We start from the raw sequence: 13194 nt of genomic DNA, 5'->3' as shown, positions 1-13194 counted from the left end.
GCCTAAATCCAACTTTGTGATAGGCAACATAATCCAAAACCAACATATTAACCTAAAACTGAACTCATTATTTTCCTTCCTTCAAACCTCCTCAACTTTAGTCTTGTCGTTCTCCTGCTTAAAGTCCGCCAATGGCTTCTCAATGCACTTAAAATAAAAATTTCTTCACACGACCTCCAAAACTTCATAGAATGTAGCCCCTCTTAAATTTTTGAATCTTACCTGGGGCCGTACTCTCATCTGACTGTATCCTAAACCATACTGGCTTTTTGCCAACCTTTGAAGAGTCCAAACTCTTACTTGCCTCACATGTGTATGAAATATTTCCACTGTATGAAATATTCTTTTCATCATCCTTGGCCTGGACTTGTAACTTTCTGCTTAAATGCCATTTATCTGAGGTAAACCTCTCTTAGTAACTCAATTTAATTCACGTCCCTCCTGACATCTTTCTTATTGTTTGCTTCATTCATAGCCCTTATAATATTTTTTATTTATATATTTATTGTGATATTTGCTAACATTCCCATATCTTTCCCTGGATTCCAAACCCCATGAAGGAATGGATCACGACCATTTCACTTGCTACTTTAAACCCAAGTCTTAGCACAGAACCTGGTATTTCATAAGTGCTCAGCAAACATATTTTATATGATTGAATTATTCTACTCTAGCTGGAAATCTGAGAGTTACCATGACTTCTTTTTACCTTGACTTCTCCATTCCCTGTACCTTCTATGTTTAATCAATCCCAAATTTTGCAGATGTTACTTCAATTTCTTAACAATCTGTTCCTTCTTCTCTGTGCTATTATTGCCCTGGTACAAGTTCTTTTCATCTCTTTCCTGGACTACTGGGATAGCCCCCCAACTGGTTACCTGGTATTCTGTTTTATCCCCTCACATCCATCCTTCACACTGCCACCAGCATGAGCTAACATGTAAGTCAGACTCCACCACTTCTCTAGACAAAACTTTTTAATGTCTCCTCATCGTATACAGTTTAAAGTACAAATTCTCTGCCTTAGCTCACAAGACCGCCAGATAATCTGGTCCCTGTTTACTGCACCAGGCTCATTTCTCACTACTTCGCCTTGCTTCTAAGCTTCAAAACCAGCAAACTGCTTGTAATTCCCATCTTGTTCTTCTTGTTCTTGTTCTGCTGGTTCTTCACATCTCTCTTCTTTGCATACATATTGTCACTTTCATTTGAAGAAATATCCACTCCATTATCATTCCAACTATCTCCTGCTCGCTCATACTCATTCACACTTGAATCAAATATCATCTCTTCCAGGGGGCCATCTCTGACTCTTCAGATTGGGTTACATTCAACTGTCTGGAATTTTACAATGTGCATCTGCATTATTTTATATTAATATTATATATAAAATTATAAAATATATATAATTTAATAATTATATATAATATTTTATATCAATTTATATTCAATTGTCTGCCTTCCCCCTAGGTGGTGAGCTCCTAGCAGCACCCAGTAGATACTTCATAAACATCTACTGAATTAATTACAAAATGAAAATATAATATTCAAAGTGCACCAGTGCAATTGCGAGTAAGTTTAATGACAGCCAGTTACATAATTGTTTGGTTCACTGCATTTCCCTCAGTTTCATACAGTTACTGCTCCCTAAGTCCTGCCACTCTGAGTCGTGTCTTCTATGCTCAGCAAGCTAGAGTTCTGACAACAATCTTTAAATACAAAGAATTCAGCACCCTCATTTCTCACTGTGTAATTATCCCCTATGTGAGTTTTCCCTTAAAAGCTCTGCAAATTAACATTTTCACATATGTCAGAGCTTGCTCTAAGTCTTCTCTGAGGTCAAGAAAGTTAATTCCCATAATAATTACTATAATAATTCTATTATTATTATTATTCCAATATTCCCATTATGCTTTTCATTCTTGATTTTTTGGGGTCTTTTGTGCACGCTTGTGTGTGAAGAAGATTGATTCTGAGCTAACATCCGTGCCAATTTTTCCTCTACTTTGTATGTGGGATGTCTCCACAGCATGGCTGATGAGTGGAGTAGGTCCTCACACAGGATCCAAACCCATGAACCCGGGCCACCCAAGCGGAGTGCATGGAACTTGAACCACCAGGCCATGGGGCGGCCCCCTCATTCTTGGTTTTAGTATGCTACCAATCTTCCCTTGATTTGCATATGTGTCCCATATTATTTAATACAAAATATTACTGCTTTATTCTAGAAACACTAACATTTTTGAGAAATAGCACTTTAAAATTTTTTTATTATAACCAATAGTTCAAACTAATTTGCTTAATCTCTAAACAACCAATAACGTTGACCCTTTAGTTACAATCAAGTTTTAGTTGCTATAGGAATTTTTACATTTTCTTTAAATGACAGTTATGGTTATTTAAAGTATGCAATTATAATTATAGATTATCCAGTATGAATTCAAGTTTAAATGTGTGTATATATATATACACACACACACATATGTACATGTATATGTAGTTGTGTGTGTATATATACATGTATGTATGTAAGGGTGTTGGATACTTCTAGTGTCAAGGCAGGGAAAATACAATTTACGTTACTGAGGAAAAACATAGATGATTCAAACAGAAATAAAATACCAATAATGCAATATTTTTACTTCCTTAGCTTTTCTTTCTTTTTATATATTATGTGTAATGTGTGATATATATATGTGTATTTTTATACAGAAATGGTATAATTTTTTCCATATTTTTAATTCTTTTAAATGACTGAATAGTTTTACAGTGTATGAATGCAGAATTTTTTTGGATTATTATTTGCAAACAATGCTGGATGGATAACTTTATAAATGAAGTTTTATATACTTCCCTAATTACTATAAGAATCCTCTTTCGCAAAACGTTGTTCAAGTATTTAAGAGTGTCTGTCTCTTTGCCCTTAACCTACATTCAATTTGTCAAACTCTAACTGGAAGAGGTATCTTGTCTTTGCATTTGGTTCAGGTTTCAGTTTAAAACTTTCACAGGAGTTAAATAACTACCAGTCCATATGTGGGGGGAAAAAATCCATCCCTTTTACACCCCAAATCAACATTCCCATTAGAGTTTAAAGGATTTTAAATATCATACAGGCTAATTTCTTAGTGTATAGATTAGGAAATTGAGGCCGACAATGGTTAAATCACTCCCTCTAGCTCAAATAGATAATTACCAACTTTGAAGTTAAACGTCTAGATTTCCTAATTCCAAGTTCAGTGTTCTTTCCACATCCAAAAAAGCCATCAAGGGATAAGTGCAAAGTTCTCACCTGAGCTTCTTTCTATGATTTGTGCTCATTTAATTTATACTCAGATAATGGATCTCCAGATGTGTATTCACTAGCCCCATATTATTTGCCTTTTTTGTAGCTGGTAGGATTATTTTTAACACAGCAACAATAAGAAAATCAGCTAATTGGAACAGAATAACAATTATTAAATGGCTAAAAAGTTGCTAGCTGCTTTCAAAAAGGCAATTGATCCTTTTCTAAATGATGACCTCTTTATTTTCTGTTTATAATCTCAGACTATCAACCTTACCCATGTGGAAGAGTAGTAATCAAATTAAAGGCAATGATGAAAATTCTGAGATACTTAAGTTGTTGAATTTCAGAAGGGATTTCTTTGATAGGATTATTTCTCAGGTTCAGTACTTGTAAATTTTGAAGACAAAATACCTGAAGAACAGAAAAGAGAAACAAATCATGAGAAGAATACTAAAGTATGTAAATCCCTATTTGTTACATTTTATTAACCTTTTGAACTAATGGAGTAGAATCAGTATAGTAACATTAATTGGCTGTATCATATATCTCAATAAATACCTTTGATAAGCCTTCAAAATAACTGGCCAGCATTAATATATATGATATGGTAAGAGAGTGCAACTATTGTACTTATATACTCTTGACTCATGAATGGTTCTTTTCTAAAGGGGAAAGTCATTATGTTTGATCAAGCTGATGGTTTCATAAGAGGCAATTACAAAAAGAATGAGGGAGGAAGGAGATTTCTGCAGAACCAGGAAAATAAGTGGAATTAACCTCAGTAATCAGTGTGGTGTCAGATATGATAGCCAGCCAGATTGTTTTGCTCTGATGTCACAGTAATTTCATATACACTTGATTTTTCATACAACATTTAAAAGTAGAATATGCTATTTAAATCTATGATCTTTGATTAATATATTTATTGCTCTCCAGTGACTCTTAACAAGGTCTTACATTAGCTCTCTTTCACATCAAATTAAACCTTTTATCACCCTAAAGATTTAAAATTGGTGCAGTAGAGAATGCTCATTCTTGCAATCAGGAAGTGTAAGTTTTCCAAGTTTGTCTTTCCTTTTTGAAGATTGTTTTGGCTATTCGGAGTCCCTTGCAATTCCATATGAACTTTAGGATCAACATGTTAAATTCCGCAAAAAAGGCAAGTTGTAATTTTCAAAGGGATTGCAATGAATCTGAGATTACTTACTTTCTCAATTTGAGAGTATTGCCATCCTAACAATATTAAGTCTTGAGATCCATGAAGATGGGATGTCTTGCCATCTAAGTATGTCTCCTTTAATTTCTTTTTGCAATGTTCTCTAGTTTTCACAGTATAAGTTTAGCACTTTTGTTACACTTACTCCTAAATATTTTATTCTTTCTCATGTAAATAGAATTGCTTTCTTAGTTTTATTGTCAGGATTTTTTGGTTGCTAATATGTAGAAATACAATTGATTTTTGTATATTGATCTTGTAAACTACAACCTTGCTAAACTCATTCATTAGTTCCAATAGTTTTTTAGTGAATTCTTTCATGGTTTCTATAAACAAGACCATATCATTTACAACTGAGATAGTTTAACTCCTTCCTTTTTAATCTGTATGCCTTTTATTTCTTTTTCTTGCCTAATTGCCTTAGCCAGAAACTCCAGTGCAATGCTGAATAAAAGGTTTCAAAAGTAGATATCTTCATCTTGTCCTTCATCTTAGGAGGAAGAGTTTCAGCCTTTCACCAACAAGTATGATATCAGCTGTGTGTTTTTAGTAGATGCCCTTTATCAAGTTAAGGACATACCCTTCTATTCCTAGATGTTGAGTGTTTTTGTCATGAAAGTATGTTGGATTTTGTAAAATGTCTTTTTCTGTCTCTATTGAGATAATGGGATACTTTTCCCCCCTCCCCTATATTGATATTGTGCATTACTTTGATAGATTCTCTTATATTTAACCAAGCTTGCAATCCTGGGATAAATCTCTCATGGTCATGTTGCAAAATCCTCTTCATATGTTTGGTTTGCTAGCATTTTGTTGAGATTTTTGCATCTCTATTCATAAGAGATACTGTTCTGTAGTTTGCTTTTCTTCCCATATCTTTGTCTAATTTTGGTATCAGGGTATTACTGGTTTAATAGTTTGAACTGGGAACTTTTCCTTTCTCTTCTGTTTTTTGGAAGAGTTTGTAAAGGACTGATGTTAATTCTTCTTAAGGTGTTTGGTAGAATTCACCAATGAAGCTATCTGGTCCTGGACTTTCCTTTGTGGAAAGTTTTTAAATTACTATTGAAACTCTTTCCTTTTTATAGAGCCATTCAGATTTTCTATTTCTTCTTGAGTTTGTTCTTGTGTCTTTCTAGGTATGTGCTCATTTCATCTAAGTTATCTAGTTGATTAGTATACCATTATTTGTAATATTCTCTGAAAATATTTTTTATTTCTTTAAGGTTGGTAGTGATGTCCCCTCCTTCGTTCCTGATTTTAGTTACTTGAGTCTTCTTTTTTCTTTGTCAGTGTATGTAAGGTTAGTCAATATTGTTATCTTTTCAAAGTAACAACTTTAGGTTTTGTTGGTTTTTCTTTATTTTTCTCTCTATTTCACCAATTTCTGTACTAATTTTTATTGTCTCCTCATTCTTTCTTTAAGTTTAACGTACTCTTTTTTTCTAGTGGCTTAAGATGGAAAGTTAAGTTATTGATTTCTTCTTTTTTAATATAGGTATTTACAACTATAAACGTCCCCCTGACCACTGCTATTGATGTATCCCATAAATTTTTGTATGTTGTGTTTTCATTTTCATTCATCTCAAAGTATTTTCCAATTTCCTGTTTGATTTCCTCATTGAATCATCAGTTATTTAAGAGTTTATTGCTTAATTTCCATATATTTCCAAACTTCTTTCAGTTATTGATTTCTCATTGCATTTCATTGTGGCAAAAAATATACTTTCTGTGATTTCCAATTCTTTTAAATTTATTGAGACTTGTTTTGTAGCCTAACATATGGTCTATCCTGGAAAATGTTCCATATGAATTTGAGAATTATGTATTCTGCTGCTAGTGGTTGGAGGGTACCATAGATGCCTGTTAGGTCTAATCGGTTTACAGTGTTGTTCAAGTTTTATATTTCCCTGTTGACCTTCTGCTAGTTTTTCTATGCATTATTGAAAGTGGGGTGTTGAAGTGTCCAACTATTATTGTTGAATTTGATATTTCTTCCTTCAGTTCTTTCAGTTTTTGCGTGATATATTCTGAGGCTCTATTGTTAAGTACACATATATTTATAATTATTAAATATCCTGATAGATGGAAAAGTGTCCCTCTTTACGTCTAGTAATATTTTTTGTTTTAAAATCTATTTTGTCTGTATTAGTATAGTCACTTCAGCTTTCTTTTGGTTGCTGCTGGCATGCTATATCTTTTCCCATACTTTTACTTTTAACTTCTTTGTATCTTTCAATCTTAAGTGTATCTTCTGTAGACAGCTTATCATTGAAGCATGTTTTTTTAAATCCAGTCTGACAATCCGTATCTTTTGATTAGATTGCTTGATGTATTTACATTTAATGTTACTATTGACATGGTTAGATTTACATGGCCATTTCACCTATAGTTTTCTATATGTCTTATGTCCTTTTTGTTCCTCCCTTACTGCTTTCTTTTGCATCAACTGAATATTTTTTAGTATAAACATTTAAATTACTTTAATGACTTTTTTTCACTAATGCTCTTGAGTTATTTTCTTAGTAATTGTTTTAGTGGCTGTAACATATATCTTAGCTTATCAGAATCTACTTCAGTTACACTAACTTAATTCCAGTGAGATATGGACATGTTGTCCCTCTTCCTTTTTTCTGTACTATAATTGTTACACATATTACATCCATATGTGCTACAGACCTAACAAGACATTATTTTAATGAACTATTACTGTATATGATTTTATCTTTTAAAGAAGTTGAGAAAAGAAATTAGATCAAGTATATACTTACAGAGTTTGTTATATTAACCTTTTTATTTACCATTTCTGCTTCTACCTTTTACTGTCCTAAACTATTTTAGTAGACTCTGTCCTCTACTGGAGCCCACCATCTTGAATTTTCTGTGAAACTTGTAATAATTCCAATTACCACATTTACGCCAGCCTCTGGTCTTCTAATCATTGCATTTACACTATGCTAATAACTGGGCATCATTAGCCTACCCCTAGTACAACCCTTCCAAACCTGGATATTACCATCTTCATTGGAATATTTTATCTAGCACTATGTAACACAGATTGGCACTTTAATGACAAGTTTTATTGATTTCTATCACTTTAAAAATGAGCACTTTATAATTTATATCTGAAGAGCCCCCTTATATTTATGCATTCCTTTTTAGTGGCTAAAGCATTCTTTGGCAGATACAGAAGCCTAATCTATGACTATTTAGAAGAAAGTTTAAAATTATTAAAGTGAAGACTAAGATCCCTATATACCTTTGGAATTCTTGTCAATTTGCCCTAGTCAAATTAATAAAACTGGTATTATGTGTTAGAAAATAAAAAGTGACTCTTCTAGTGAAAATAAAAACAATATTATAGCAAAATTATGGAAAATATGTTTGAAATAGAAAGCAAATCAATTTGCTAGAAATAAGTTCACTAAAAGTCAATATTCTGGAATTCAATTCACAAAACAACTAATCATTCAGCGACCAATGAAGCAATGACTAAAGACGTTGAAAACATAGTCAGTCCTAATTACTTATAATGACTCATTTATTTAAAATGATACTGAATTCGCTTATCCAATATCTGATTATCCTTGCTATGTTTTATTAAGCAGAATATTCTATTTCCGCCTATGATAATTAAAACTTGTTATAATATTATATTACCTGGTCACTAAACTTTGTTTTTAAAGCTTCTGATTAACACATGGATAAGGTTTGGCTTAGGTTTCATTCAAAATTAGAAGAATAAATAAAACATTTTCTATACATTGTATAATTATGAGAACATATTTGAGAGCCTGACTATAACACAGTCTTTGAAGATTATGTCATGGAATTTCCTAAGAAAGATGTATTGTACTTTTGGTACTTCTGAGAATAAGCCTTTTGGGACACAATCCAAAATATATTTACTTTATTGTAACTCTAGGTTATCTTAAGTGTCTATTTTTAAATTATGATTATTATTCATAATAAGAAATTATTACACTAAATACAATAATAAAATGGACTCACTTCTGTGGGAAAGGAACTGATATCATTAAATGATAAGTTAAGATATACCAATTGGAAAGCCAAAGGTCTTAAGTCTGGACAATTCAGGAGAAAAAAACCCTAAATGAAAGTGACAAGAGATAAGAGGTTAATTATTAACAATACACAAAGTATTTTATACAAAAAAAAATCTGAGTGATAATGTTTAACACAATACACTAATAAGCCTATACTCATCTTCTATCCATTTATTTTAGTTTGTCATGACAATAATTTCTTGAATATGTAAACGATAGAAACACTACTCAGTATGTATGTAATAAGTATAGTGTTACATGTGTGACAGGTATTATTTCAATAACAAGCAAACATTTACTGAGTGTCCACTACATGCTGAAATAGAAGGAATTAAGTATATTTTATATTTGTTTATCTATTTTACCCCCTTTTTTTAATGTTTCTACTTCTTAAGGATGGAGCACTCATGATGGGATTAGTGGCCTTCTAAGAACAGGAGGGGACCAGAGCTCTCTTTCTCTGCCATGTGAGGGTACAGCAAGAAGGCAGCTGCGAACAAGAGAGCTCTCACTAGGAACCAGATCCATTGACACCTCAATCTTGGACTTTCCAACCACCAGAAATGAGAAATAAATGTTTGTTGTTTGAGCCACTTAGTCTATGGTATTTTGTCATAGTAACCCAAATTGTCTAAGACATTTCTGGTGTCCTCAGTATCTTTAATGCTCCAGGAGGGTTGGGACATTTGTTTCTTAAGGATCATAGAAGCATTAGTGATCAACTGAATGAACCAAGGAACTCTAATAGTGGAGGAGAAAAGCTCAGCTTGTAGAGAAGGGAGGCATTGCTGCCAGTGCATTAGGCTATGGCATGTGCTATATAAGAATGAAAAGATTCATGGCTAAAGAATCCTGGAATTGACAGTACTGGTTTCAAGACTGACCTCTTACGAAAGTACTAATACTTGTAAATATCTATATGCTGGTAGTAGACAAAAGTAGGTGTTCTTTCTTCCTGTCATTAAACATTTTTCTCTTCTCTGCAGAATTGGTGGCATACTCAATTATGTGGCAGAAATGTGTCCGTCACAGTCTCTAATCATCCCACTTAGTGTGCTCAGATAACTGGTGCCTGTATATTTTCTCCTGCTTGGTAATCTCTTCCCCCATCTATTGCCATGAATTATCTCCTAACTTCATTCAGCAGTCTGCTTATAGTCCGCTGTCTCCTCATAGTCATCCGACCAGAGAGGCCTTCCCTGACCAACTGACGACAAATAGCAACCTCTCAAACCAGCACACCAGAGATGGCTCCCTGTCCCCTCCACCTGCTTTATTTTTCTTCATAGCTCTTATCACCACGGGACAGACTATGCATAACTGTAGGTATGTATGGTCTCACCCCACTAAAATAAAAACTCCACGCAACAGGCATTTTTTTCTGTTTTGCACACTGATACATAGTGAGACACCTAGTTTACCACAGGTACATAATGGGTTCTTAATAAATATTTGCTGGATGAATGAGTATCCAGGATATCATATTGTCTCATGGAATCCAAGGGACCTTCACTGTGGATATACCACGAGGCCTGCCCACCCCAGGTACCCTGGATCTCTCTTTTAGCATTGCACCCTAAAACCTGTTTGTTGTGGTTATCATGGAAAGGATGTGAAGAGCTAAACAGCACTAAGAATGTGGAGCCTTTCTCAATCTCTCATATTGCTCTAACAACTTTTAAGCGCTTATGCACTGAGTCTGTATTACCTTAATCAGTACCTATGTTTCATGTAAATTCTTATTCATATAAAATATGTTTCTTTAACAAGCCCCTGAGACAGATCAGAAATTACGACTTTTGTTTCTTTTCTATCACCCCACAGAGCTCAGGATTCTACTCTGGAGTCAAATATTTTTTAAAATAACATTAACGGTTGTGGAAATAAATTTTTTTCTTGACTAGCTCCATTTACCACTTTAAAAGCTGTATTCTTCCCCCGTTCAAAGCAGGGATCAGCAAACTGCAGTCTGCCACCTGCTTTTCTAAATAAAGTTTTCTTGGAGCACAGCCACGCTCATGAGTTTAGGTACTGTGTATGGCCGCTTTTGCACTACACAACAGTGTTGAGTAGTTGTGACAGAGACCACATAGCCCTCAAAGTATAAAATTTTACTATCTAGCCCTTTACAGAAAAAGCTTGTCAAACTCTGATTTAAAATAATTTGCTTCCAAACCAGATAATCTGATTTTTTCACTTCTACTAATGGTCAACAACCTTGTTTCAAACCAACCCTCCCACTAAAACCACAAAGGGAAACAAACACAACACAACAAAGGCTTGGGGAATTACTAAGGTAGCTAGGACTCAATAAGCCAAAATTCCAGAGAGAAGGGAATCTCAGGGTGGTGAACACAACACTCAACACTATTTTTCTCCTAAAGTCATTTGCCTACCACAAAGCTGTAGTCAAAGCTGAGCAGAACTATAACCAGAGTTCTCATAGGGCTACGGAGATGAAAATTGAAATTCAGGGCTTACCAAGGAGAAGGGGCCTCAAACTTGGTATGAGATGGCCGAAAGCCTACAGCCCTTGGACAAAAGGTTAACAGGAAAGCTCTACAGAGACTGAAGCCCAGCACTATACCAGCTTATTCTCTGACTGGATTAAGGTGAAGGTCCCTTCACCTCTCTGCCTGCCAGAAGCAACAATAAAAATTCTCTGGAAGAAGCTAACATCATCCAGGGCCTCAAACTATCTCTACACCACATATATCATGCAATAAAAAATAAAAAGACATGCAAAAAGAAAATGATTGGACAAAAATCAAGAGAAATGATAGACCATAGAAACCGGCCCATGGAAAATCCACACATTGTATGTATCAGACATGCTAAAAAAAAAAACAAAAAAAAACCCCTCAACTAATAGGCTCAAGAAACTAAATTGTAAGAGAAAGAATTTAAAGCAAAATTTTTTTAAAAATATTTAAATAAAAAATTTAGATTATAAGATGAAATAACTAAAATTAAGGACTTGGTAAAGGCTGTGACAGCAGATTTCAGAGAGCTGAAAAGAGAATAATTGAACTAGAATTTAGGTAAGAAGAAAATCCTCAGAATAAAGCACAGAAAGTAAAAGGAATGGAAAATACAGGAAAGAGAATAAGAGATATATGGCACAGGTTGCAAAGATCTAAGATACATATAACCAGATTCCAATAAGACAACAGGGAGAATGAGGCAAGAGCAATATTTGAAGAGATACTAACAAAAATTTACCAGAACTGATGAGAGATATAAAGCCGTAGATTCAAAAAGTGCTATGAATGACAGGAAGATACATACTATAAAACTACACCTAGGCATAACATAGTAAAACTGCTTAAAATCAAAGACAAAGAGGAAATCTTAAAATCACCCAAAACAAAAGACATCTATGTGGGCAGGGCAGGATCGGACTAACATAGTCCATCATAGCCTGAGTGGGGCAGGGCAGACATCTATACATGAGAACTTTACAGTGTAGGGTGACAGAACCCAAGTAATGTGAACAGGGTGTCAATATAGGAGAGTGCCTCAGATCCCAAGCAAGGAAAGGAGGGAGTGCACATGGGTGAGGGGATGACAGCAAAAGAAGCAAGGTTGATTGCATATAGAGTATTGGTTGAATAAGTAAATATGAGAAGGATAATGGAAGCCAAATTTCTCCTTGGTGGGGAAGGGAGTTACAAATTTAACAAGGGAGAAAATGAGAATGACTCTTGTACAAGTAGATTAGAATTGGATGCACTGATATGAATTCACAGTTTTCAGTGTGAGTGTGTGTACTTGTGCACATACCTATTACTCAGTTTTGCCCAGTGAAAGAGTTTATAATACCGTAATATCAATGAGCACACCTAGTGCCTAGATCTTGGCTTCCCCACTAAAAATAACCAGAGGTCCTTGGAAAAATGACAGATTCCAGGGCTGGGGCAGGGAGAGTACAGGATAAGCCTGGAAGAATGATGGGGTTATCTCAAAAGGACCTAGAAACCAATGTTAATGGGCTTTTACCAATGAAATCTGGGGCAATTTGAGAATAAAATAAATAATGATATAACAGATTATACTCACCAAATAAAATGGTGATGTAAATTACTAAATAAATAATTGAAAATGTGATGAGAAATAGGATTAGTTTAGGTACTTCGAAGTACTATAATATACTTATTAAATATAAAGGGGAAAAGAGCAACAGTGGAGAAACCCCGAAGATACCAACCTAAAAAGTAATCAAAATGAACACTGTTAGTAATGGGGTAAATTGAAATTATGCACCATGTGGTAAGATAAAATGAGAAAAACCTTCTGAGATATCAATGCCAAAGGTGAACGACCTATATCTAATCATGAGAAAATATAAGACAAACTCAGACTAGTGCATGTTTTACAAAATACCTGCCTGTAATTTTCAAAAGTTTCTAAGATCATGAAAGTCAAAGAAAGCTGGAAACATATCAGCTTGACAGAAACTAAAACTATATACAGCATGCCACCTGGGCAGGATCCTTTTGTTATAAAGAACATTATTGGGTAAATTGGCAAAATTCGAATCAGGTCCCTTGGTTGGATAGAGTAATGGATCAATATTAATTTCTTGATTTTGAGGCTGCTCTGTGGCGACGTAGGAGAGCGTC

General features: G+C 34.3%; 1 protein-coding gene across 1 annotated transcript in view; it reads right to left on the bottom strand.

The window, feature by feature from the left end:
* Nucleotides 1-13194, bottom strand: part of LRRC63 (leucine rich repeat containing 63) — a 66312-nt gene that overhangs the window by 25301 nt on the left and 27817 nt on the right. The window contains exons 9-10 of the mRNA XM_046663860.1: nt 8517-8615; nt 3564-3700 (exon numbers count right to left, since the gene is read on the bottom strand). Of these exons, the coding sequence (XP_046519816.1) occupies nt 3564-3700; nt 8517-8615 (236 nt within the window). The remainder of the gene's footprint in view (nt 1-3563; nt 3701-8516; nt 8616-13194) is intronic.

Source organism: Equus quagga, chromosome 6 (assembly GCF_021613505.1).
Source record: "Equus quagga isolate Etosha38 chromosome 6, UCLA_HA_Equagga_1.0, whole genome shotgun sequence".
In the NCBI taxonomy this organism is placed as follows: domain Eukaryota; kingdom Metazoa; phylum Chordata; class Mammalia; order Perissodactyla; family Equidae; genus Equus; species Equus quagga.
The sequence above is the reverse complement of the archived record's forward strand: the minus strand, read 5'-3'. Positions and strand labels throughout refer to the sequence as shown.